This window comes from Panthera tigris, chromosome D1 (genome assembly GCF_018350195.1).
Source record: "Panthera tigris isolate Pti1 chromosome D1, P.tigris_Pti1_mat1.1, whole genome shotgun sequence".
Classification (NCBI taxonomy): Eukaryota; Metazoa; Chordata; class Mammalia; order Carnivora; family Felidae; genus Panthera; species Panthera tigris.
The window spans coordinates 17,419,776-17,446,770 of record NC_056669.1 but is presented as its reverse complement, the minus strand read 5'-3'; the positions used below and the strand labels follow the sequence as shown (position 1 = coordinate 17,446,770).

General features: G+C 58.4%; 1 protein-coding gene and 1 long non-coding RNA gene across 2 annotated transcripts in view; one reads left to right on the top strand and one right to left on the bottom strand.

Moving 5' to 3' along the window:
- The first annotated feature begins 1,737 nt into the window (after positions 1 to 1,737).
- TRIM29 (tripartite motif containing 29) lies at positions 1,738 to 26,995 on the top strand. The gene is made up of 9 exons (XM_042958961.1): positions 1,738 to 2,609; positions 10,528 to 10,623; positions 11,404 to 11,637; positions 12,857 to 13,055; positions 15,615 to 15,716; positions 18,076 to 18,168; positions 20,200 to 20,295; positions 23,219 to 23,295; positions 26,235 to 26,995. Exons 1-9 carry the CDS (start codon positions 1,806 to 1,808, stop codon positions 26,295 to 26,297), a joined length of 1,764 nt encoding a protein of 587 aa, XP_042814895.1. The 5' UTR covers positions 1,738 to 1,805; the 3' UTR covers positions 26,298 to 26,995.
- The window catches only part of LOC122231293, a 41,107-nt gene continuing 38,279 nt past the window's right edge, over positions 24,168 to 26,995 (bottom strand). The window contains exon 6 of the long non-coding RNA XR_006208483.1: positions 24,168 to 24,615. This is a non-coding gene — a long non-coding RNA (uncharacterized LOC122231293). The remainder of the gene's footprint in view (positions 24,616 to 26,995) is intronic.

Below are 26,995 nucleotides of genomic sequence, written 5' to 3'. Positions count from 1 at the left end.
TTCTGAGACTGAGTTTCACCCCTCACTGGCCTCTTTTCGGAGGATATTTTCTGTGGCCTGGCCCAGAAGGGGCAGGCAGATTTTTTTTTTTTTTTTTTTTTTTTTTTTTTTTTTTTTTCTGAGCCATACAACAAAACTGCTGTGGAGACAGGAGGGTGAAGGGTTTGGGGCCTAGGGCCTCAGCCACCCGGCCTGCCGCTGCTTGCACCCCCCTCATGACTGTTACTCTGTGTCTTAGTCCACACAGGTTCTGACCTGCTCTGGTAGCAATAACATAAGGGCCAACAAATACCATACGATTTCGCTCCTATGTGGAGTTTAAGAAACAAAACAAACGAGCAGAGGAGAGAAAAAAAAAAAAAAGAAGAAGAAGGCAGAGACCAAGAAACAGACTCTTAAGGAAAGAAAGTACTGGTTACCAGAGGGGAGGTGGGGGGGGGGATGGAAATAGGTGACGGGGACTAAGGAGTGCACTTGGTTTGATGGGCACTGGGTGATGAATGGAATTGTCAGATCACTCTGCTGTACACCCGCAGCTAATATCGCACTACTTGTTAACTCTGCTGGAATTAAAATACAAAACTCCATAAAAAAATAACTATTAAAAAACATGAAAAAAAGAATACCAGTGGGGGGGGGTAGAAATAACGTAAGGGCCGCGTGCATCTCGTTCGGGCTGCTAGGATAGGCACGACTTCTAGAGGTCATCTTCCACTGAGACGTTCAGGCGGCTCCGTGACACCCCGGCTGAAGAAGGAACATCGGCAGCTCAGAGGCCTTGGGTTCGAATCTCGACTCTGCCACTTGACGTAGGCCAGCGAATCATCTTCTTAGAACTTCCGTTTTCTCACCTATTAAATAGGGTCATTGGGGTGCTCTGGGTGGCTCAGTTGGTTAAGCGTCCCATTTTGGCTCCGGTCATGATTTCACGGTTCATGAGTTCGAGCCCCGCGTCAGGCTCTGCGCTTCGGATCCTCTGTCTCCCTCTCTCTCTGCTCCCCCACCCCCCCCCACTCTCTCTCTCTCTCGAAAATAAATGAACACGGATAAATAAATGAAAAAAGGATCATCGAACAGGTCATGGTGGGGTTGAAACGAGCTCATGTAGGCGATATACCTGGGTCGATGCCTGGAAGTTGGCAAGTGGGGTTCAGTAATCAGTAGCCACTTCGCTGCCCATCCTACAGTCCACCTTTCCCCTTAAGGTGAGAAGCAAGTTCGCCGTCCCAGGGTGGGGAGTCTCTCCTCTGAAATCCGGCAAATTACAAGGCTATTTGGCTTGTGTGACCCAATTAATAGCCCTCTGTCTCGCGGGCCTCTGCAGACACCTCACCTTTCGCCCCAGGCGCCCCTTTGGCTCAGCAAAGCCCGCCCACCTGCGACGACAGAGGCCCCCCCACTTCCTCGGGAGAAGACGGTGCTGCGTCGGAAGGAAGCAGGCCGTGTGCCTGCTGAGCTGTGGAAGATAATTAAACCAGGGGAGGAAAAAGAAAACAAAAACCCAGGTCCTTTAGAAATCAGGTTAGGTATGAATGTGCAGGGCGTGGCCCCCTGTATAATTAGCCGCTCTGCTGGCTCTGGGAGCTGCCTGCTCCTCCTGGGCCCGTTGTGTCAGGCTTGGGCCTGCTGCCCCTCCTCTCCCTCCGCTCCTCCTCCTCCCCCTCCTCCTCCTCCCCCTCCCCTGTTCCCTATAGGTGTTTCTCTGGGCTCTGCCGTCTGTCCCACTCCCCTCCGAGACGCCGGCCCGAGAGGTCACCCACCTGCAGCCCCAGCGAGTCCCAAACACGCCTGCCCAGTGACCCGCCATGGAAGCCGCGGATGCCTCCAGAAGCAACGGGGCCAGCCCGGAAGCCAGGGATGCCCGCAGCCCGCCGGGGCCCAACGGCGCCCTGGAGAACGGGGCCAAGGGCGAAGGCCAGGATGCCAAGACCACCAATGGGCACGGCGGGGAGGCGGCCGAGGGCAAGAGCCTGGGCGGCGCCCCGAAACCGGGGGAGGGCAAGAGCGCCCTGTTCTCGGGGAATGAGTGGCGGCGGCCCATCATCCAGTTTGTCGAGTCCGTGGACGACAAGGGCTCCAGCTACTTCAGCATGGACTCCGGGGACGGCAAGAGGTCCCCCTACGCCGGGCTCCAGCTGGGGGCCGCCAGGAAGCAGCCCGTCTCCTTCGCCGAGAAGGGGGAGCTGCGCAAGTCTATCTTCTCGGAGCCCCGAAAGCCCACGGTGTCCATCGTGGAGCCCGGGGAGGCCCGGCGCAACAGCTACCCCCGGGCCGACGGCGGCCTCCTCCTGCGCTCCAAGTCGGGCTCCGAGGAGGTCCTGTGTGACTCGTGCATCGGCAACAAGCAGAAGGCCGTCAAGTCCTGCCTGGTGTGCCAGGCGTCCTTCTGCGAGCTGCACCTCAAGCCCCACCTGGAGGGCGCCGCCTTCCGCGACCACCAGCTGCTCGAGCCCATCCGGGACTTCGAGGCCCGGAAGTGTCCCCTGCACGGCAAGACCATGGAGCTCTTCTGCCAGACCGACCAGACCTGCATCTGTTACCTCTGCATGTTCCAGGAGCACAAGAACCACAGCACGGTGACGGTGGAAGAGGCCAAGGCCGAGAAGGAGGTAATTTGCTGGGGCCTCTTCTGCGCTGGGGGCTCCCAGGGTTTGGGCCTCGAGTCTCGTCGGTCCCTGGCTCTCTCAGGATACGTTTCTTGCCCCTCTGCGCCTGCAGGCTGGGGGGGCAGAGGCAGTTCCCTCATGCTCTGAGGCCTCTGGAGACAGGGGCACTGCCTGGATGAGCAAACGGAGGGGCAGGAATGACTGAGGGCCTGACCAAGGTCATAGGATAAATTCAAGTCTGATCAGAGAATCAGTGCTCAATCCTGAGCTCTGCCTGGCTGGGGCGATTCTTTTTTTTTTTTTTAAATTTTTTTAATTTGAGGACCCCTGGGGCAGGGGTGATGGGGGAGGGGGAGGGCATTTGGGGGCCACTTAAACGTTCTTTTCTTCTGGCTTTAGAGCTTGCATTTGCAGTACGGAGGCTTCTTGTTGTTTATCTGATCCCCGGGCCGGTCTCTTGCCGTCCCCAGTGGCCTCCTTTGTCCTTCTCTCAGCTGGGCCAGTCCTGCGTGCTTTGTGTGGTTGCGTGTGCACGTGCCTATGCTTGTAGGTGGACACTACTTGGCGAGGGTTGGAGTCTGCGTGTGGGCGGGATGTACGTATATATGCGTGTGTGATATGTGCGTGTGGGTGTTTAGTGCATATGTTTGTGTAGGTGATGCGTAAGTGTTTGCATGGGTTCTGTCGACGTGATTGCGTCTGGGCTTCCACGGGGAGGAGCAGAGGCGTGTGGAGGCTTGTGAATGTGCTACACCTGGGGAAGGTGTTCTGGGCCAAAGGCTCAGCTGTGGTTGCTGCCCCTAGCCCCGTGGATGCTGCGTCCTGCTCTCTTGTAACACCAACACGGCGGGTGGCCGTGGACAGCCTCCCCCCCGGCGTGAACCTCCTGGTGCTCAATGTGGGGGACTTGACCTTCCTCAACAGCTTCTGTGACCATCCAGATGGGGCAGCCCGGGACTCCTCCCTGCTCAGCCTTCCTGACCTAGAGTTGGCCGATTACTGTCTTCCTGCACCCCTGGTGCCCACAGCCCTGGGCAGAGAGAGACGGGTTACAAATGAGGAAAGACCCAAAGATCCTTTTCAGAGGCCTCGTTTAGCCCAGGGAGGTGTTTCCTGTTTCCCGACGCCCCGGACCCCAGCCTGGCTTCAAGCCTCACGCTGGGAGACGGGGCTGGGGCGGAGCCGTGGAACCCGTCCTTTGGGAGCTTACCTGGGGAACCACAACAGAGCAAGGGCATCATCCTCATCCACTGCAACCGAAACCCTGCAGAGGGTTCTGGGAGGCCTGACCGAGGTCCAGCCCTGGGGTTTGCCTCTCGTTAGCCGTTGGACTGTGGACAAGTCCCTACCGCTCTCTCAGTCCTGGTTTTTCCATGTGTGAAACCAAGGTGTTGGACTAGACTGGTGATTTTCAAATTCCCCCATGGAGTCCTAGGATTCTTGGAGATGTCTTTGACACCTCCCCGACAAGGAGGGGGGCAGATATTGGTGCCAAGAAGGCAGGGGCTTCCGGCTCCCACTTCTACAAGCAGAATACATTCTTATTTATCTGTTTTATACGTAGGGTTTGCCCGCAAAGTGTGTCTGAAACAAAAGTATCACCTAAGAAAAGTCCAAGTGCCCCTGGAGGACTCGAGGGTCTTGGTCAGCCCTCTGTGGAGGCGCCAGAAACTCAGAGTTCACCTTCCAGTGCTTGGGGCTGCCGCAGGACTCAGAGACACAGCCCTCGCCCTTGAGGGCTCACGATGTAGGTCAGGAGGCAGAGCTCAGACGCACAAACAAGCCTGGGGAACATCCGCCCAGTTACACAGAAGCAGCCGTAGATCAACATCAACTTGTAGAGGGCGGAATGCCAGGCCAGCTGGACTGTAGCAGTCTCCTCTGTCTCCTCCTTCACCTTGCAGACGGGGACACATGCCCAGGGAGAGGAAGGGATCTGTGCCAGCATGTAGAGGAAGAAGCCCCCTGATTCTCTTCCAAGATTTGAGAGCAACTGAGAGGCAGGGCATTGAGGGGATGGGATCCAGGATACGTGTGCTTTACAGGGGCTTTCAGAGGAAAATGTCTGATCCGCCGGAGTGACTAACGGTGGGAACTTCAGACAGCGTGTGTGTGCGTGTGCACGAGCGTGCACCAGCAGCCAAGGGGGTAGGCAGGGAGTGGTGCGGGCCAGCCGGGAGGCTGAGCTGGAGCACGGCTGTTTGTCTAGGCCTGGCTTTGCTGGAATGTCAGACGTGGGGACGTTGGCACAGAGCGGGGTTAGTGGGTTGATTGATTGAAATGAATAAGCGTGTCAATCCTGGCGTCCTTTGGAGGCATCCCCTGCAGACCCAAACGTCAACCCACACACAGGTTTTTTTTGCAAGGAGCCCCGTCCAGAACCTGTTCTGCAGGCCGGCTGGTGAAGGCCCAGGTGAGGTCATCTTAGAGCTACCTTGAATGGTTGCATTAGGCTGCAAAGGACACCCAGGGCTGTGGGGGTGCTCATCTCCTGGGTTTCAACTCTCCCTGGAGCCTCTGAGCGGAGGCAGTATTGGGGAAAAGGCCACTTGATGCGGAAGCATGACAGTCCTTCCTCTGGTGGATCCAAGACCAGAATGTTCTAGTCCCGCTCCACAGATGTCCTCCGGTCTGCCCTCCTGCCTCTGGACGGGCTGGAGTAGGCCGATGAGATTACATTGCACATATCCCTCCTTTTCTGTGTCTCAAGGCCCGCCTCCTGCCTTATCCCAAGTCCCTCCCGCTGCATCGACACCGGAGGGAGGACTCCTCCTGGCCCATGGCTGTCTGCTCGAGGGTGACCTGCCTGGCCTCTGCACCACCAGCTGCGTGGCCCTGGCGTGGGTCTGGCCTGGGCTCTGGGTCGGCAGCCTGGAGAGGCATGAATGGGGGAGCACTCGCCTGTGGGTGCCGAGGGGAAGCAGTTTATCCTGTGAACTATTTGGAGATGGGAAGAAAGGGACCGGCAGGTGGCAGGAGACGCATCCGTTTTTATGGACACATCTATGCACCAGATGTTTACATGTTAGTCCTGACAACAGCCCCACAGGGTATGGGCTTTTGCATCTATTTTATAGATGAAGACAGGGGCTTGAAGGTGCTAAGAGACTTACCTGAAGTCACAGTGCAGAGCGGCAAAGCTGGGGTTCGGACTGTTCCGGTGACTGTTTGCTCGCTACCATTTTTCAAAACAAAGTTTATTTATTTTGAGAGAGAGCGCAGGAGTGTGCGAGCGACAGGGTGAGAGGGAGACAGAGATTCCCAAGCAGGCTCCATGCTGCCATCACAGAGCCCGACCCAGGGCTCAAACCCACAAACTGTGAGATCAAGACCCGAACCGAAACCAAGAGTCAGGTGTTTAACCGACTGGGCCACCCAGGTGCCCCTCTAGTATTTTAAACTTTGTTTTCAGGTGATGGCAGGCCTTCCGGGGGGGGGGGGGGGCACTGGGCCCAGTGGCTCCCAACAGCCATCCTTAGGTTGGAGTCACCTGGCGGGTGAATCATGACACTGCTCCCTGGGCCTTTCCCTGGGAGGTTCTGGTTCAGGGGTTTGAGGCCTGGGATCTTGTATTTTAAGTCTCCCTTGGGGATTCTAACGTGGAACCAGGTTGGGAGTCAGGGATCACGTCCAACATCACCAGGAGGAAACTGAGGCCTGGACAGGCGGGCCGACGTTCTCAAGGGCCCGCCGCTGGTCTGGAGCCAGCCTGGGTGGTACTGTGTCTGCCCCCAGTCGCCCCTTCCCTGTCCTGACACCCGAGGAAGCAGAAGGGACAGTGAGCCTCAGTGAGACAGACTAATGCTGGGCTGTTTGACATCTGGGTGGAAATGGGGAAATCCATCCAGCATTTCAGATCCTTATCCAGATAATTACCATTTGTCTGAGAGTACAAATTTGGCAATTAACTGGCTCATTTGGCAAATATCAGAGCCAACGGCCCGTGCGGTCAAATCAAGCCAGAAGAGGATCACAGCCTCCTCGCCCCCTTCCCTGGGGGCATGCAGGTCACGTGTCCAGGTGAGCGCTCGCTCGGGTGTGTCTGAGGGCCCCATCGGATGGAGGCACCGGCTGCTGTGCCATCACTCTGCTCTCAGGGAGACCTCTGGTCCCCCAAGGCCAGAAGGATTTGCAGGCGGGGTGGCTTACCCAGTGCCCATCCCGGGCAACAGAGCGGGAGGCAACCAGACGAGTGTAGGAGAAGGGAACAAAGGAGGCATTTAGGGACAGGCCTGGGCAGGGTGGAGGGAATGAACCGGGAGTAGGAGGAAGTGATGAGGAAGGTGCAGACAGCGATGGAGGGGTGGGGAGCTGAGGCCCCAGCAGCAGGACCGAAGGGGAAGGACGCTGTCCCCGAAGATGCGGAGAAGAGGCTGCAGGTGAAGGGGCCACATACTACGACCTGAGTCCTTTGTTGTATCTTGGCCGCAGCCGCTTTCTAGTTGTGGGAACTCGGGCAAGGTACGTCATCTTCTTAGGCCTTCGTTTCTGAATCTGTGAAATGGGGTGACACCAGGTTAAAGGAGACAACGCCACACGTGTAGGTGATATTCAATAACACAGTTAAGTGTCGTTCCTCCTCCTAGTGTCGTGGGGGAACCCAGGATCGCGGAGCCTTCCTACGTTATCTTATTTCCTACATCCCGCCTTTTCCAGCTTCGTGCAGCCCTGCTAAGCGGGCAGAAACTGCCAAGGGCCACGCAGATGCTGGCTGCGTCCCCAGGGGTCTCACCCCAAACCCTCCTCTCCGAAGAGCGTAGCCCTCATCCCAGAGGCGAGCAAGGACCATTCTAGCAGCACAGGGCTCCCAGGCCAAGGGCCCTTCCCTGATCCCGCTGCGTCCTGCAAGTCTGGTCTTGCGAGGCCCCCTCCCAGCCTGTGTCCGACTTCCCCAGTGCCCCAAAGAAAGAAGGAGACTGGTCTCTCCTCCGCCCTGAGTCTCCCGCCCACTGCTGCAGACAGTGTGGCTCCACTTGTGCCCCTGCCCTCACATGTTTCCAGATCCGCCGCCTCCCCCTCCTCCCCTCTGGCTCTCCTCGCCACACCTCTCTGCCAGCCCCGCTGCCCTCTTCCCTCCTTCTCTTCCGCAGGATGGGCTTCTAGGGTCCGCCCTGGCCCCGGCTCTCCATCGTGCTAACCCCTTCCTTCTTACTCCACGGTTCTTCCACTCTCTTGGCCGGCGAATCCACGCTTGTCTGGTGAGACTTCTCCTCACCTGCAGGCCCCAGCCCGGCCTCATGTCCCCCCTTCCCGCCACAGTGGCTAGCAGGTGCTGCTGGCTGCACGTGACTCCTCTGGCCTTCACCTTCTCTGGTCATACCTTTTCCCACTGGCAAGGTCGGCCTTCCCTCATCCCCATTCTGCTTTCCCCAGGGTCCCCCGGGCTTCTGTTCCCCACGATGCAGGCCTCTGTGTGTGCACCCTTCACTGTGTATCCCAAGGCCGCACCTGCGGTCCTCACCTCTGGACACCAGCTAGGCCCCACCTGATCGCACTGTCCGCCCCCCCCCACCCCCCCACTGGCCTGTGCCCCGCTGGCCTGCTCGCCACACTGCACTCACTCTGCCAAGCCTGGCCTGAGCGAGAGCGTCCGGCACGGCTCCTGGTCCACGGAAGGTGCCCCACACAACACGATGCTGGGCCACAGGCCGGGGCTCTCTCTGTGCCGGGCACCTTCTGACAGCTTCACTGTCCTGCTCCCAGCTCTTCCCATGACCTCCTGGGGGGCAGGCCTCTTGTTGTGTCCACGGAAGATAGAGCCACCGAGGCACGGAGCACTTAAGTCGCCTGCCTGGGGGCGGCGGTAACTGGATCCAAATGTTTAGACTTGCAGTCCCGTGCTGTGGGTGGGCTCCCTGCTGGATCCCTCAGCCTCGTTCATGGGAGGGCTGCCCCTGCCCCCCACCAGCCACAGGCCCGGGGGTGGGAGTGAATGCACTTTCCTTCTCTGCTTTCCTGTCCATCAGGCCTTGTTCTGGGGGTGCCGAGGTAAGGGAGAGAGCGCCCAGCCAATTCCCTGCCTCCAGCCAGGTCAGGAAGTGGCTTCCAGCTGTCCCCTTGACCTCGGGCCTCACCCAGCAGCTCTCCCGGGATGGGCAAGGTGCCTGGCACAGACCCATTGTCCAGACTCTTGTCTCTTCCTATGACCCAGGTCCTTCCAGGCCACTGGATCTGCTCTACTCTCTGTGGCCTGGGCTCTCGGGCCCTGCATCCTCAGGGAGCGCGAAGGCTGAGTCTCCGTGTCCACAGTGGGGTCTTACTCCTTTGCTCCCCCACCGCGGTGTCTATCAGCTCCTGGCTTCTCCCCAGCCTTTTTCCAGAGACCAGGCCGGACCCTGTCCTCAACTTCCTTCATTCTTTCCTCCGGACCACCATTTTCTCTCTCTGGTAATGGCGTTTTCCACATTATGGGATTTTCAGCCCATTGCCGGTGGAGCGGATGCTTACTGAGAACTCAGAGTCTCCTTGCCATGAGGGTGCAGGAGCGTGGGCAGAGAGCGGGTGTGGGGTGGGATCAGGGGCCAGGGAGCTCCACACCTCCTGCCCCAGGCCTTCCCCATCTTCTCCACCAGCTCCCTGGCCCTCTGGGCACCCTTTCCAAGAAAGCCAGGGAAGCTGTCTCCACTACCAATCCACTCCCCTTGGGCATGTGCTGAGGGACTCCAGGTGGCCTCCTGTCGTCCGGGTGGAGCACTCTAAGTGTGACGTGTGGCGAAGTCTATACCCGGCTCAGGACTCCGTGCCAACGGAGCTCACATTCCCAGCGGTTTGTGGCCTCCTCATCTTGACTCTTCTTGTGGGTTCCTCAAAGAGGCAGCTGGAGAAAGGCTTGGAACTCTGTGTTCAAAACCCAGGGTAGTGGGGTGACCGCAAGCACCCCAAGGTATTCTCAGATGCCTTAGTCTTCCTGCCTGTTGGGTGGAGATCACCCACCAGTCTTCTGAGCTGGAAGGTGCTTTGAGAGCACTGGCAGGGGGCCCAGCAGAACAAAGAGGTGCTTCCTGGCTTGGCCTAATCGGCTTGGCCTTGGCTTCATGCCTCCCCTTTCGTCTCTGTGGTAGCTGCTTTCCAGAGAAGGCATTTCCCCAAATGGAAGGAAAGTATTATCCATACTTTCCATATCCATTAGAGCTCCCCTCCCAAGGCACCTCTCCTTGGTCCCTTTCCCAACCCACCCCAGACCCCAGCAGCCTGTGCCCTCCCCTGAGCAGGGGTCCCTGGAATCTCTGCTTGTCTTCTCTTATCCTTCCCTCCACCCCCCTATCACTGCCTCACTCACTGGTCTCCCCTTCCTCCTCCAGGGACCCTGAATAGAGGTCCCCATCCTGCCCAAACTGCAGACTGCACTCTCTTTCCTGTAAACAGGTTTATAGCTGTGCCTGTCCAGACAGGAGTCCCCGCTGGTTGCGCCTGGGCTCCTGCTTGCAACACAGGCCCCACGTCATGGCACAGAAACGTTGCACACTGTTACTGCCACGGGATACTCCCTGGGCTGGGCTGGGCTGGGCTGAGCTTGGCTGGGTCCCTTGCTCCCCCCAAGCTTGAAGGAGACAGGAGCTTTCTTCCCTCTCCCCAGTGGCCACAGGTCCATTGAAAGGAGGGGGAACCCCATAAACAAACCTCCTTCCTGCTCACTTTGGGCGGACAGACCTGGCGGAGGTTTAGTCCTTATAGAGACACAGCTGGGATGTCCAGCCCCCGAGGCCAGAGTTCATAGCAAAGTAGTGTTTGGCTTGTTGCTGGATCCCTGATGAAGGGCACAGTGCCTGGCATACCTAGGGTCCCGATGAATGTCTGCAGAATGGAGGCCAAAGGGCTGGGTGGCGAACCTTGCCCAAGCCGGCCCCCTGGATGGGTCCACTCCTGGATTCTCTGGTGCTCCTCCTCCCTGACTTCTCCAACCTTGGCTCCTTCCCTGCAGACAGAGCTGTCGCTGCAGAAGGAACAGCTGCAGCTCAAGATCATCGAGATTGAAGACGAAGCTGAGAAGTGGCAGAAAGAGAAGGACCGCATCAAGGTGGGCCGCCTCCATGCCTCAGCCTTGCCGTGGGCTCACCCCACCTGTCCCACCTGCGAGGAGCCAGGCTTGGCCCCCATCTATGCTGCACACTTCTTCTGGCTCCTCCCACCCCTCTGGCATCCCCACCAGTTCCCCTTCTAAGTCTGGGCCAGGCATTTGGGTGGGATCTTGTCCATCACCTTGTGCTCATTTGACATCATCCTAGCAAATAAAGTCCCTACATCAACCGGTCCTCCAGGGCCCTCCATTGTCTGGTCTGTCTACCAGACCACCCGGCCACCAAATGCATGACGTTGTCCTTTGACTTGTGCCAGTATGGCTGGATGTATGCCTGCCATGGTTTGAGTAACTACCAACCACAGTCCGAAATCACTGACTCTTGACCCTGGCTGCATAAACAGCCCATCAATTCACTTTCTGAATGATGTTTGGTTCTAGCTGAGTTTCATAGAGCACAGCCTGACTCATGGGGGAACTTCTGGGTCTCTGGAATCGCCCAAGGTTGGAATGATGGCTCTAGTCAACCCACCCAGGGAGGAGTCACAGATAGATAAGGAAGAATGGGCTGTAAAAAACCCTGGCCATCTCTGTCAATAGATGATGTCAATGGTGCCTTTGAATGAGATTCTTAACCAAACAGGCTTGCTGGGTTGGGGCAGTAGAAATACCCTGCCTGTCTCTGATTCTGGGTTGGGAACCTAAAGATATATCCCTCGAGGGAGTTTCTTTTTAATTACGGAAAGCCTTTTTTCTTCTCTCCTCTCACTCTGGACCCAGAGCTTCACCACCAACGAGAAGGCTATCTTGGAGCAAAACTTCCGGGACCTGGTGAGGGACCTGGAGAAACAAAAGGAAGAAGTGAGGGCTGCCCTGGAGCAGCGGGAGCAGGATGCTGTGGACCAAGTGAAGGTGATCGTGGATGCTCTAGACGAGAGGGCCAAGGTGCTGCATGAGGACAAGCAGACCAGGGAGCAGATGCAAAGCATCAGTGACTCGGTGCTATTTCTGCAGGTAACAAGGAATTCCTCCACCATTCAATCCCTCAATTCTTCCATCTGCTTTCCCAGACCTTCATCCAGCATCCATCCGTCCATCATTCATTTATCTACCACCCATGTGTCCATCCATTCACCCACCATCCATCCATCCATCCACCCACCATCCATCCATCCATCCATCCATCCATCCTCCATCCCATCTGCCCATTTACTTTTTCCATCCAAGCCATTTTCCTGTCTACTCTAAAGATGGCACACAAATATCACCTTGTACCAACTTCAGTTGATATGTACTAACGTTGCTTCGGGCTCAGTAGGAAAGAGTTCTGGGATTGATTAGCGATGCCTGCTGTGGTTGTGGGGGAGTGGCATGTAAGCGCTACCCATGTGTTGTCCTTGATCTTATCTGTGTGTCTATTCATCCACCCATCCTTCCAACTGCTAGAGTGTTTTGGGTACTACAGCATGCCCAGGACTCTGCTAGGTGCTGTGGAGAATAGAAAAGTACAAGATATGGTTTTTGCCCCCCAGGAGCTACAATCCAGCTGGGAAGATAAGATGTGTACAATTAGAGAGCAATATAGAAGAGTGTGTAATTAAATGATAAAGCATGTGGTTTGGAAGATAAGTTCTGTGGAAGCTCTGGGAAGGGCAAGCAGGCAGGAGTAATCTAAGACAGCTTTGTGGAGGAGATGGAATTTGAACTGGGTCTTGAAGGCCCAGAGAGGTTTGAGAAAGAGGAGGGACCCTCTAGTGAGGGGGAAGGGAGGGGAGAAGCACAAAGCGTGAGGCAGGCTTGAGTATGGCACGTAAAGGTGGAGGTAGTGCCATGGCTGACCCAGAACATTGTAGAAGTTCCTTGCATTTCCTTAGTGCTTTCACTCCCAAAGATGCTACAGCTTGTGTCACTCTCATAAACCCCTGTGAGGTAGGATGAAGTGTCCAGTTGTGGAAGTGGGAACCGTAGAGTCGCATATCTGACTACCAGCTCCATCAGAGCTGTTAGCCTCCGGTGGAGTTTGGTCAAACCCTTTCATTTCACGGAGGGAGAAACTTATGAGGACAAGTGTGGCTAGTTGGTAGCAGAGCTGTGTCTTGAATCCAGCGCATTTGGCTCCGGGTACTGAGTCTTCCAGCTGGACTGAGAGCCCCCTGCAGAGGAGCCCCCCCCCCCGCCCCCCACCAGCTCCCAAAGACCTAGAAAGCTAATGGCTTCTTTCCTTCCTTGGTAGGAATTCGGTGCATTGATGAGCAATTACTCCCTCCCCCCACCTCTGCCCACCTACCACGTTCTGCTGGAGGGGGAGGGCCTGGGACAGTCGCTTGGCAACTTCAAGGATGACCTACTCAATGTGTGCATGCGCCACGTTGAGAAGATGTGCAAGGCCGACCTGAGCCGCAACTTCATTGAGAGGAATCACATGGAGAACGGTAGGTCCCTCTGTGGGCAGGTCGCACGGCCACGGGCACTTTCCTCTGAGGCCAATCCCTGCTGCCCGGGCTGGCACCTAGCCAGCCAGCCCCTCATTGTTCCAAACCACCCATCCCACCCGAGGGATTCGGGGATTGTAGGCCTCCATTGAACTTGCTGCCAAGGTCATGCAGTGATTACAAGGGCCCTCAAGGGCAGCGAACGTCTGGGCACTGGCTGCACAAATGCCTCCTCTCTGTGGGTCATCCATCAAACTCAGGGATTAATTTCATTCAGGTCTACATCTGATTATGGAGCTCAATCCAACAGCTGTGTGGGAAAGCAGATGCTGCCATTTGTAAGGGCCAGACGCTAACCTGGTGGCTTTGGAGACTCCAGTAGACATGACCTAGAACCGCATCATGCTTGGAGGGAGAGCTTACCTGTCACCATGGCTACACTGAGTGGTGTTGAGCCCAGAGGCTAGACCTGGCCTAATGGGCTGGCTGGGGACAATGTGATACATGTGTCTCAGTGATTCACCAGCTCCCCTGAAGTCAGCTTCTCTTCTGAGTCATGCTGTCCCCCGCGGAGGCCAATTGAATCATCTCATAGAAAGCCTCCTCATCTGAGAAACTAGTCCATTAAGTCTTTTCTCACCAGCCCAGCCTAGTCCTTTCAGGGCCTGAAGCCAGAGCACTTTCTCCCAAGGCCCCACCCGGTGGCCCGGGCCCAACACAGGGCCTTAAGGACACTTCTGGCTCCAAACAGCCCAAAGGAAGTGAGTGGTCCCTGTCTTTTGTCTCCAGATGGAGCATGTGATTCTTTGGGGATGAGAAGGGGATAACGGCGTGCAGATGTGCTGAAGTTTAGGGGGGCATCTATATATGTTGGTGATGGTGCCATCACACGGTGACCCTGTGAAATGTGAGGGACATTCAGTCACACCTGAGGGTTCTTGAGCCGTTGCCGCAAGACGATAATTTGGCTTCAAGAGGCATTCAGATCCTGAACTCCTCCTAATGACAATGGTGATGACACTGATGGCGATGGCTAACAGTGACTGAGTACTCCCTGTGTGCTGGCCTTATGGGAGCTCTCCACTTACCGCAGCTTATTTTCCATGCTGGATGGACTGCATTTCACAGACGAGAAGGCTGAGGCTCGGAGGAGCAGCTTTCCGAAGGGCACACAGCTAAGCAGGGGATGTAGTTAGGATTCACACTCAGCTACTCAGTTTTCCACGTCTTCCCCTCCGAGAAGCTGCCGCTGCTGGTGGCTGTGCAGAGGGGTCGGGGAGCGTGACGATCACGGTCCCTGGGGTAGGACCTCGAGGGCAGAGCCCCTCATCTGAGGTCTGGCCAGACCAACGAGGGTGGCCCTGACTGGGTCAGGGTGGCCTGTGAGCCCTACCGCCCGCCCGCCCGCCGTGCCATTTCTAGGTCATGGCCGTGCTGGCCATGGCCTCTGTGCAGGTGTGGCCCGGTGCCCGGTGCAGAGTGTGCAGGGAGGCGCTGCTGATGTCAGTAGCCCTGCACCTGTGCCCGGGGCCCTGGGCCTCCACGTCGGTTCTTGGTCGCTGCTGTGTTGTTGTTGGGAGTGTCCCTGGCTAGGGCGGGGTGGCCGGGGGGAATGGGTGGGTGGCCAGTGAGTCAGACCTCCTCTCCTCCCGGATGCCAGCCTGCCCATCAGACCAGGGACTCAGCCTTGGGCCCGGAGACTAAGAAGCACCAGATCGCCTTCATCCGGGGCTTGCCATGGTGGTGGAAGGGTGGGTGGGGGCTGGGCCAACACCTAGGAGGGCCTACTGTGTGTCGGGCCCCTGCTAGGACAGGTGGTGGAGATACAGGACGGGGGTCTGAGCCTCCTCTCGTTCCTTCTCTTGCCCCGGGGAGAGGGAGAGGGAAGGGCAGAGGGAAAATAGAAGATGGGGAAGTGGCGAGAGGAAGGAATGGGGTGGGGAGGGCGAGCTTGGCTCCACAGATCTGTTTGGGTTTGGGGGTTTACTGGTGGGTGGGGGTGGGGTGGGAAGAGTCAGTGCCCCTCCCATTCAGCTCACTCCCCTCTGCGTGCCTCTGCTCAGCCAGCTGGATCCCTGGCCATGGGGGTCAGCGCGAGGACGTCCTTCCATCCCCTCGGGCCACCAACGGTGGCTGGGACGAAGTGAGGAAGCGGGGACGAGGGCTCCCACCCCAACGCTGCCCTTATGGGCCATGTGACATTGGGCAAGTGGCTTCACTTACCTCCTGAGCCGCAGTTTCCTTGTCTGTCACATGAGGGTGTACACAACCAAGAAGAAACGGAGATCGGCAGCGCCTTGTCAACTGCAAGGTGCTGTCCCTGTGGCCTTACTGCCAAGGCTCAGTCCAGGGAAGCAGATGTCCCACTGTAGAGTCTCTCTCGCCTCCTGGGAGCTCAGGAGCAGAGGGCAGGGTGTTGCCTTCTCTGAGGTCGGAGACTCTTGCCTCTCCCTGGGACAGAGGGGCTGTGGGCCGACTCAGCAGAGCCCAGGGATGCCCCCAAGGGCCGGCTTCTCCTCTCCACCTGCCCCTCTGGCGACTGACCCCTCTCCTTCCCAGGGGGCGACCACCGCTACATGAACAACTACGCTAACAGCTACACGAGCGAGTGGAGTGCGCCTGATGCCATGAAGAGATACTCCATGTACCTCACGCCCAAGGGTAAGGGAGAGACCCTGCCGTTGCGGGCCACGGGCCCGGAGACTCAGCCGGGTTCCGCCTTGGTCGAGTGACCGTCACTCGGTTTGCCTCGGGAAGTCCTGGAATATACCCACTGTCCCGGTAGAGCCTCGAACGGTGCCCTCTTTCACCCTCAGAAGCATCCGGGTTAGAGATAAGTTGCTGGCACCCTGCCCCTCATGGCTTCCCTCCCCTCCGGAGGGTCCCTGCCTCCAGTCCGAACCCTTCCTTGCCTTTCCTCCCGGAGGGTCCCCTGGCCGCTGTTTTCACCAGCGGCCGTCTGCCAGGCCTGAGCCGTGTTCTGCTCCCGCTTGAGTGTTTGTGGTCCCGTGGGCGGCTGGCTCCTCCAGAGCCATTCTGCTCCTCAAGGGCAGGGAGACCGACGGCTGGCTCCACATTGCCTCACCTCTCCCTCCCGTGCCTGCCGCCTGGCCCTCCCTCTCTGGGCCTGGACGGTCCCAGCCGGGTGGGGGTATAGGCCAGAGCCTGCCTGTCCTCGCCCGGGGCGGTAGGTAGCCTGTCGCATTCTTTTGCACTAGCAACAAACCACAGTAATGCCCGTTACGTAAGCGTGGGTGTGCCAGGCCTGTGGGCCCTCAGACAGAAGGTGTGTGAGTGGGGGTGGGGGGCGTCGGGAGAAGAATGGGGGTGTGGGGAAAGGTGGGAAAGGAGACCGGAGATGTGGGGAAGGCGCAGGGAACTGGGGAGGGGGGGGCCTCCAGGCCAGAGCGCTGATTCACACACCTCAGACACACACACACACACACACACACACACACACACACACACACACACCATGGGAAGGGCGTAGGGGATTTAGAGAGATGAGCTCAGCGGGAGAAAACTCTGCGCTCCACCCAACTTGAAAACAACACCTGGGCTCTGGCAGAGGCATGGCGAGGCAGCTGGGCACCCCGGGTGCCCCCTGCCCCACATTCCTGGTGAGGCCTGCCCCTTCCCCTCCCGGGGCTCTGTCCCAGGTCTGCCAGTGGCTGAGCTGCACTAACCAGCCTCCCCAGCGTCCCTTGCCCAAGCTGGTCCCTCTGAGGACCCCGGTGTGCATCGATCGCTCCCCTCGGCTGGCCCCTGCTGGGCTCCCCTGCTCTGTGGAAGACCGAGGAGAGTGTGGGTTCCACCGTGAGTCTGGTCGTGGGGAGGGGAGCAGAGCAGGAACAGGGGTGGAGGGAGGAGCACAGAGCTGCCAAGGGGCTGTCCCAGAGCCAGGACCTGGTGACCTTGGCCTGGTCACTGCCCCCTCTGAGAGGAGACAGATTAGGCTCAGATGCTAGGAAGCCTTTCAGCTTGTCACTGAGTCAGGCTGTGACATTTGTAGGTGGAAGAAACAGGTTCATCCGGTGTCCCCGCCCCTGCACGGAGGACAGGAGGAAGGAGGAAATTTGCCCTCCGGGAGCTCCCAGGCTCAGGGTAGAGGCAAAGGAAGGGCCAGGGAGAGTTGGCAAGGGGATGGGGAAGCAAGGCCCACCCGAGGGCCACTGGCATGAGTCTGGGGGCCCCGGGGCAGTGGGCTCGGGCAGGGAGACTTCCCGGCGGAGGTCGGCTTCCAGGCCCCCCGAGACGGGCAGTGTGCTCAGTAAAGAGGCGTGGCTGACAGAGGGCACCTGGGTGAGAGGAACCACAGGCACAGGGGTTTAGAGAAGGACCAGCAGGTGCTGGTTAGGTGGGAGGGGAGGGGCCGAAAGAAGGACCCTGGCACATATGAGGAGTGTGTTTTCTTCACCTGTGACGTGGGGGTATGAATCCCAGCCTGCCGTCCTCTCAAGATTGTGGGAACCCGAATTTGGAGGTTGCCGTGCAGTGTAAGGTCTTGTCCCCAGAAGGGGAAGCACCCGAGAGGTGTTTGCGGGCACCCGCTCACCATCTCTGGAGAGCTCTCGCTTGGCCCAGGGCCTGATGCCTGGGCCCCCTCCACGGTTGCCGTGATCCTCCTTCCTCAAGGGCGCCTCATTTCCTGGCCTCTGGGGTCTCATTCACACAGGGGACTGGCTCAGGAGGGAAGTGTTGGCTTTTCCAGCCTCTGGTGACCTTCAAAGCCCCCTGGATAGGGTGACCATACGCCCCAGTCTGTCCAGGTTTACACCTGATGTTCTTGCATACTTAATAGCCCTCCTTCCTTCTCAAGTGTCCTGGCTGGAGGGCAGATTAAGTGACTGCCTATCCTAGACCCAGAGGAGCTCGGTGGTGAAACCCAGGTCCTGAGACAGGCAATGGGGGCTGTTCGGGGACAAGGAGTCCCATATAACCCCCAAGTCAGGAGCCATGGGCCTGCCTTGAACCAGACCCACCTTTCTGCAATGATGGTTCCTGCTCGTCTGCTTCACAGGTGGGGCCAGGACATCGTACCAGCCAGGGTCCCCCAGCCGCCTCTCCAAGGAGACGAACCAGAAGAACTTCAACAATCTCTATGGCACCAAAGGTGAGAGAATGGCCCAGTGTGTAGATGGGCAGGGCCCGTGATGTGGGGCGAATGTGGGGGCTGAGGCGGGCTAGGGGCCCAGAGACAGGTGGGAGGGGGCCTGCTGAGCTCAGAGTGTGTGCGTGTGAGTGTGCGTGTGTGTGTGGGGGGGGGGCGGGTGTGACCTCATTAGTTGGGCTACGGAGAGGCAGCCGGGCACCTGGGCATCGCTGAGTCCGAACGATCTTCCTCCCCCTGAAGGGTGAGTCAGGGAGACTGGGAGCTGGGGTTAGGTGTAGAAGCTTCCCTTAGCAAGCATGGGGACACAAGGACCTGAGGGGGACCCGGTCCTTTATTGATTTGGACACTTCTGCACGGAGAAGTCACGGTGGTTAAGACAGACTAGTGTAGCTGTAAGACCCGGAGAAGGTGAACTAGGGGTGGAGACGTGGCTTCCTCTGGGAGAGCTGCCAAACACAGAGACTCCTCTGCCTGGTGCACCGAGGGCACCGTCGTGCCAGGGGTAGGGCCATGCACCCCAAGAACCCAGGTTCCGGGAGGCTCTGAGGTGCGTGCCAGCCATGTGCAGGGAAGGAGGGGATTGGGGCATCTCCACCAGAACCCCCACCTCGGATGTGGCACCGGGAGGTCTGAAGAGGTGAGGAAGGGGGTGGGGGACCTCTTCGGTGAGGACATGGGCCCTCAGAGATCTGGCGGGTTGGAGGGTCAAGGGCACCCGTGGACAGGGCACTGGCCAGGCCTCTGTGTCGGGACTGGGTTCACACAGTTACGACCACATGCATGGTAGACGGTGCGCTCCCAGGCAGACGCTGGGTCTGTCCGGCTCACTGCTGCAAACCTGGAGGGGGGAGCTCAGCAAACACGAGTTGAAAGAGAGGAGGAGTGGAGAGTGGACAGAAGAGTTGCAAGAGTGTTAGGAGTGGATCCAAACAAGTGGATGAAAGGGTGTGGGCCTCTGGCCCCTCGGAGCTCTGGGTGGGTCTGCTCCCCAGGGGCCATGCTGGAGAGCCCTCCTGAGGTCCCCTTGGCAGGGGCTCACGGTGGGGTGGGCAGGCGGCCCCAGCCATCTCTGACCACCAAGCCCCAACGTCAGCCCCAGGCAGGCAGCTGTGGGAGAGGACCACCAGGGAGGGGGCTGTCCGGACTGCTGAGAGGGAGGGCCCGGGACGGCTGCGTCGTCCATGGGGGGCTCTGAAGCCCCAGACTTGAGCATCCCCATGGTGCTCCTGCCGTTCTTTCCGTGCCCTCCCCGCTGCCTCTCCTCCTCTAGACTACGGGGCATACTTCCAAACGGACACTTGTCCCCCTGTTCAACTTGGCAAGCAGAGTTTCAGGAGTAGCATCAGCCGTTTCCGTCCCCGGGTGTTCGCATGTGTTTGTATTTATTTGTTCTTTCGTTCATTCCTCCATCAACCATACAAGGAAATCTTCTAGGAACCGGGCTCAGTGCCAGGTGCTGCGCGTGATGCTGGGCCAGACAGGCCTGCCCCCTGGCCCCATGGAGCCCGGGGGGGGACACAGACGATGAAACTTGCCATTAGGACCCAGGGGGACGAGGGGTGCAGGGTGACGTGAAGCCTGGGGCCGAGGCACACGCAGATTTGGGGGAGTGACAGGGAAGCTGACGTCAGAAGATCCAACATATTTGTTGAGGATGGGGAGCAGGTCGAGTGTCTGTGCCTGGGGCGCTGGGGGAGCTCAGGGGTAGCTTGGATGGAGGGTGGAGTGTTGGAGAGGAGAGAAGGGAGGTGAAGCCGGGAGGTGGAGGTGCCGGTGAGTGTGGGGGCGGGCGGCCCAGGAAAGTGCTGTGCACTGATTGAGGACTTGGCACCTGAGTCCCGGCCTTGAGGTTGGGCAGGGACGTGCAGACACCTTGTGGTTTAGCACGAGTTTGATGGCAGGAAGGATTGGCAGGAAGCGGGTCGGGGGCTGGACAGATTGGCAGAAATGGTCTCGTCCTGCCCTCTGAGCCCCCACACGAGGCTGCACGGGGGGAGCACGGGTCTGATGCCTCTTCCCGTGTCCTGCCAGGTAACTACACCTCCAGGGTCTGGGAATACTCCTCCACCATTCAGAGCTCTGACGACCTGCCCGCCGTCCAAGGCAGCTCCTCCTTCTCCCTGAAAGGTGAGCGGTCCCCACCCTGCCCTACTTTTCCCGTCACTCGCTGAGCTCTATGCTGGTCTCTGCTCCCTCCCTCACCAGCCGCCCGCTCTGTAGGGCACAGACCCCCGGCTTGAGAGCCAGGGAGCTGCCTCCACCCGTGCCTCTGCTGTTAGAGAAGCACGGGCCACACCAGCGATGGCCACTAACGATGAGCCACATCGTCAGGACGTGACCATGCCATATCCCCACTGCCACCCCTGACATCCCCAGGGTGCTTCCGTCGGGCCTAACTTTGGAGTCCTCCCGCTGCAGAACTTGGTTCATCCGGCGACAGCCGGCCTCAGTTGACTCGAGAGCCCTGTGGCCACGTAGCAGCTGCCAACACGCTGCAGAGTCAGAGTCCTGTGAAGCCTTCTTTCGCAAAGGGAGGACTACACCACTTCTAAGGCCTCCCGAGTCTGACTCTGCTCCCCAGAATTCTTTGATGAAGCTGAGCGGTCAGTGACTCATGTCCCCTGAGGTTGGCCAGGGCCCTCGTGTCTCTTCTGAAAGGCCCCAGGGACAGCTCTGTGGACTCCGGTCTAAGCCCGTCTGTCTTCGGACAGGCATCTGGCCCGGAAGCAAGGATAAGCAGGTTGGCCAGAGTCAGGGAGGGGGAGGAGAAAGGGGCTGTGCAGGGCAGCACACCCCCAAACTGTGGCCTCCGAGGGTGGCTTTATCAGTCAGCTGTCCCTTCCGGGCTGGAATCCCAGCCTGTACCCAGGCCTGGGATTCTTGGAAGGACCAGCTCCCCTTGCTCGCCTTCCGGAGGGTCCCAGCCCGCAAGACCCCCACGGATGTCCTCTCCCCGAGTCAGGCCCAGGAAACCGGCACTTGCCCTGGCCTTGTCTGCCTCTTAGCACATCCCTCCCTGCTCTCTGGTCAAGCCTCTAGATCAGAGGCCACCAGTCAGGGAAGACAGTCACCCTCCGGTGTGATTTGGAGCTTTCAGGCTTCCCTGGATCCCCCCATTGGCCTGCAGTACCTCCCCTGTCAAAGTCTTGGCCCGAGGACAACCCCTCCTCAAATATACCGAGCCCCAGAGGAACAGCCCAGGAACATCTGTGGTCCCCTTCACACGGATCAGCCCATCCCAGCCGGTAATGGCCTTGGATGGGGGTTCTGGGCAGGTGCCTGCCTGTGTGCAAGCAGAATCCGCACACTGTGCCCCCCCAGCCCTCCCCCCCCAACCGCCGTGAGGGTGGACCCCACCTGCACCTACTCCCGCGGCCCTGGAAGGAAGCAGAGATGCTCAGCGCTGCCTGGATAAGGCTGCCAGAATAACAGCGCCCCGGGGTGAGCTGTGACTCCCTCTGGCCCCTCCTGGGACCAGGCCGTGCTGCTAATGCCTCTCTCTCTCCCAGCAGGCACTGGGAAAGTCCCCTATCAGTTCACCACCTCGGGACAGGCCACCACAGAGTTTTCCAAACCCCTGGACGGCAGTGGGCTGTTTAAAAACAATCCTGGTACCTGCCTGTTTTCCCTCCCCTTGTCTCTCCCACAGCAGGGCAGACGGGACATCCTATGGGGCTCTCTGCCAGTTCTAGAGGACCCTGGTCCCTCCTCCCCAGAGTCCCCTGGAAGAGGGATGCATCCCCGCACCCTCCCTAGCTCACCTTTTCCCTGGACTTCTGTCTGCTCTACGAGGCTGGTCTCCTGGACCACACCCCCCGGCCCCACCCCCATCCTCCCCTCTCTCATGGCTGGCATGGGTTTTTCTTTCTGGGAACTGAGAATCGAGATCTGAATCCCCCCCTCTCTCCATCTGCCACTCAGGACCCGTGGAACCCTCTCTTTCCAAGGCTTCCCCCACCCCCAGATGCGGGGAGAGACCTGGCTTCTCTGCTCTGTCTCCACCCTCTTGCGGAGGGCAGACCAAGAGAAGGGTCAGCCTGGCTGGCAGCCTGGCAGGGCTGCAGGTGGTTTCTGGGCCTGACCAGCTCATCCTCCTCTAGAGCAGCCCAGAACAGGGCTCCGGGCTGCCCCAGCCAAGGACAGACCCTGTTTATTTCTTGAGCTTCTCTAGTCCGGGTCATAGTCTGTTCTTCCCCCGGCCCTGTGGACTGTCCCAGCAGGCCGATGGCTGAGGCTGACAGTGCCTTCCACTGTTCTGTGGTCCAGAGGTCCTCCCAGATCCCACTGGGCTGAAGGGGAGTGGGGTAGGTGGGAGGATCAGGCCCGGGTAGCACCCATGTGCTCTGGGCTCCATGGGCTTGCTCTCTCAAGCCCGGACCATAGCCACCAGGCAAATTACTGCCTGTCCCTGGCCCCAGCCTCCCGCCCCGCAATAGGCCAGAGGCAGAGGAACTGGGCAGGAGGAACGTGGGGATGGGTTTCGACATCCCACAAAACCTGCGTTCACATCCCGACTGCCGCTCCCTTGGCCGTGCAGCTGGGGCCAACCGCTGAGCTCACAGAAACGGGGTGAGGCTGAAGGAGAAGCCACGTGCAAAGTCCCCACGGTGGTGACAATGGAGCCCTGTCCAGGCAGCGTGGGCAGTTGGAAAGGGCGCCTCCTGGTAGAAACCCTGGCAGGTTGTGCTCATGGGAAGAGACAGAGCCAGTGGTGTGAACCTTCAGGGTGGGTGGGGGGAAATCCTTGGGGAGTAATGTGAGCTCGACCTGGATTTGGCGGCCACACTCCCCTGCCGCCTGGCCCCACCCTCCTGGCCTGTTCCTCCTCCCTCTGTCTGGGTGCCTTTTCCCTCTGGCCAGCCTCCCCAGGGTTTTCCACTGCCCCCCCCCCCCCACAGCTGCTGCATACCTCTTGAGGGGTAGCCACACTTGGTAATGGGCTGGATGGAGCTTGGTGGTCACTTTGGAGATGGCACCCGTGTTGCTGTGGTCCTGGAGGCCCTGACTGCCCAGCCCCTCTCCCTCTGACCGGCGCCTCCTGTTTCCGCAGGCTATCCCTCCCTCATCAGGAGCCAGAGCCCCAAGACCCAGCCCCAAACTTGGAAATCTGGCAAGCAGACTTTGCTGGTGAGTAAGGGACTGCCAGGAGAGCCTGCCTGGGCATAGGTGTGTCCAGAATGGGCACTGAATGGGGCTCCCCAGGGGCAACTTCCCAGGGGAGGTGATAGGGGGATGGGGACATCTCTGGGATGGAGGGGGTAGGCGACAGTGGCCTGAATACGGACACTCAGCAAAGGGCAGTAGAGACCTAGGGCTAATAGGCAGTGGGTCTGGGTAAGCACACACTTTCTGGGCCTCAATTTTCTAATCTGTAAAGTGGGCAGACCTGGGGTTTTTTTTGGTTTTTGGTTTTTTTCATTTGGCAAATGGCTGCTGGGTGCCTGTGTTTGCTGAATGATAGCTTTGTCCTCATCAGCTCTGACAGTGTGATAGTCTCCGTCCAGGGGACAGACATCCTAGTGACGGGTCCCACTTTCCTGCGGCCATTCCCCAGCTCTGACAGCACAGAGGCCATGGGGGTTATAGTGCGGTGAGGCAGAGGCTACAGTGTTAAGAATAGAGATGTTTTGGGTCCAATAGCTAATGACCCTGAACCAGGAACTGAAAAGCCACACAAGAGGGGAGCATGACTTTGGGGGCCAGCCAGCTCATGGGATCCCAGATTCCCTCTCTGAGACTGTTGCCCCCGTTTTATAATGTAGTACTGAGAGGAAGTGACCCCTGATAACCTTTAGACCTAACCCAAGACCTAGGCAAGCAGGGGCTTCCTCCCTCGATAGGCTGTGCCCCCACCTTCTGCTGTGCATATCTCTTTCTGCTGACAGAGTCAGACAGCTGCCCTAGGGTATGGGTGGCATCAGTGGCTCTGCCGGGGACAGGGGCTCGAGTCCCTCGCTCCCTGCTGTCTTTGCATTTCGAGGTCAGAGCGTGGGGAAGTGATTTGCTCCGGGCCACGGTGACTGGGGCTGGTTTAATTGGAGAGAATCTTTTAATTTGCTGGTGAGGGGAGCTAAGTGATCGTGTGTGTAATTTGGAGCTGGGTCCAGGGGCATTGTAGCAGCAGGACTGCAAAGAGCAGATACGGGGAGAAAGAAAGAGGGTTTTTGTTCCTGGACTTGGTCCTTCCCTTCCCAACCACATACTCTCACCTCCAAGAGCCTGGGTCCCAGCAGAGAAGGCTCATTAGCACTGCTTGGCAGGTAGGGTTCTGACGTCCGCAGCTCGCACCCAGCACTGGAAGGATGCTCGTATGTACGAGGCAGGTGATCGTATGTGAAGAAGGCTGGCCTGGGGGTCAGGAGGCCTGGGGTCTGGCCCTCACCCTCTTACCGACTTGCTGTGTGACCTCATGTGAGTCCTTCTTCCTCTGGGCCACAGTTTCCACATCTGTAACGAGAGTCAGATGGCCTGGATGATCTCACAGTCCTCCCAGCTCTGATGTGCCATGACCCTGAACCAGGGAGGGGACAGGGGCAGGCTGGGAAAATGGGGACAAGCCCAGAGGCCTTGAAGCTCTGTTCCTGCCTACCCGCCACCCTGGGCTCTGAACAGGACAGCACCCTTCACTGACCTGTGGCCCATTTGCCTGACCCAGCCTTCCAGAAAGAAAGAGTTCATCCATTTGTAGGTCTATTCATGTTGCCTTGTTGCCTACCTTCGGGTCCAGGCCTATTCTGCCACTGGGGAGCTGTGTGACTTTGGCCATGCCTTTCTCCTTCCTGGGCCTCTGTCTCTTGCGTTGCTTATTTTTAAAAACTTTTTTTTTTTTTTTTACTTTTAAAGATTTTGTTTTTTAAAAGTAATCTCTGTACCCAACATGGGGCTCGAACTCAACAACCCTGAAATTAAGAGTCACGTGCTCTACCCACTGAGCCAGCCAGACGCCCCTCTTGCATTGTTTAATAAGTGGTTTAACCGAGGTCTGAGCTAAGGGCTCGGCCCCCACATTCCACAGGCCCCAGTTCTGCTCTGGACCAGACGTGGTCCAGACGTGGGCAAGGAGCTACCAGTAGATACAAGTTTCCAGGCAAGCAAGGTCAAGGGCAGGGGCTGGAAACATCCTCGGTGTCTCCTGTACCGGCATCAGTGGAGGGTGAGATGGGCTCCGTCCCTGACCCAGCTCAGGGACAGAGCCACTTCCAGAAGCCCACAGAGGGGCCGGGGGTGCTCACACAAGGCAAGCAGCAGCGAATCCCGGCCTCTTCGCTGCCGGAGGATTTCTCAGGGCCCTGGTGAGCTGATTGGGAGCAGAGTGGGGGGAGGAAAGTTGTTGCTGACTCTGTGCTGAGGACGCTTCCTGAATCCTGATGAGGGGCCAGGATGAGAGAGGCGAAGGGGCTGGGGTTGGGCAGCTGGGTGTTGACCTGCACCCTCTCTGTCAGTGGGAGTCACGCGGAGACGACAGAAGCAAATGCTTGAAGACCCAAGAGGTCATTCGGAGACACGGGTAGAATTGGGGGGCGTGCTCTGGAGCTAAAATGCTAGGGTTCAAATCCCAGCTCCCCTACTCAGCTGCTGGGTGGCCGTGGGAAGCTGCTTAGCCTCTCTGTGCCTTGATGTGTTCATGTATAAAACAAGGATGGTAATAATAACCCACTTAATTGGGTGGCTGTAAAAACCTAAACGGGACCATCTATAGAAGACCCTGGTAACAGCATAGTGCAGTTCCATAGAGGTGAAAGCGTATACAAATGGGGGCTATGGTGGGCTGGGGGGTGTTCCTGGGCCACGGAGAGAAGGTTTGATGAGGGGCTGAGGTTCTTGCTCACTTACCGACGGATGGGAATGAGCTCTCATTAGGATATGAGCCAGAGACTCTAATAATACTGGGGCCCGACCCCACTCACAAGGCAGAGAGAGCTTGCAGGCGAGGCCACAGGGCCCTAGAGTTGTGGGTTCAGGTTACTGCTGCTTCCCGCGGGGACATTAGGCTAGGGGGTCTGGCTAATAGGCTCAGCTTTCATCTGCCTCCTTTAACGACTCTTGTTTCCCCCCCTCTCCCGCAGTCTCATTACCGACCGTTCTACGTCAACAAAGGCAACGCGATGGGGTCCAACGAGGCCCCGTGAGCTCCAGACGGACAGAAACGAGGCACTGCCACCCCTGCCCTCCCCGGCTGATCCTATTCCTCTTGCCATCCTTCTCATCTGGGTGGATGGGAGCCTCCCCCCTCCTCCCCCATCAGCCATGCTCCATCCAGGCCCCTCTCCAGCGTTGGGACTTCTGATGGTCACCGTCTTTCCTGTGCTCAGAGGCCAGCCGTCACAGGGGTGGGACATAGGTGGGCCTGCCTCCCCTAACCCACCACCCTCCTCCAGGGTGGATTGCTGGGGCTCCCATGGGTGCCCACGTGGTAGCAGCCTGCCTCTCCTGCCCCCCCTGCTGTCTTGAGGCCTATTGGCCATTTCTCTCCAAGGCTCCTTCCGTGTGATGTGGTCAGTAGATGCTTGGCCAAGATAGTTGCCCATCTCCTACCCGCATGGGCTCACCTTCTTCTTCCCAGCAGCCCGGCCCTATCAGGAGACTGGCCCTAAGTGCCCTGCTCTGGTCCTGCCCACCAGTGCCCAGCCCGGAGGAGCCTGCAGGCCCTGGCCACCATGCAGGAAAAGCTCCCAGTGTCTGGCATCATCCTGGCCACTTTGGGCGTCACCATATCTACTCTGAGTCTGAAGTCCCTGGGAATGGGCTCTCCTGGCTGTTAGGATGGTCTTAGCCAAGATACTTCCCTCTTCCACCAGCTGAGATAAGCAATTTCCTCACCATGATA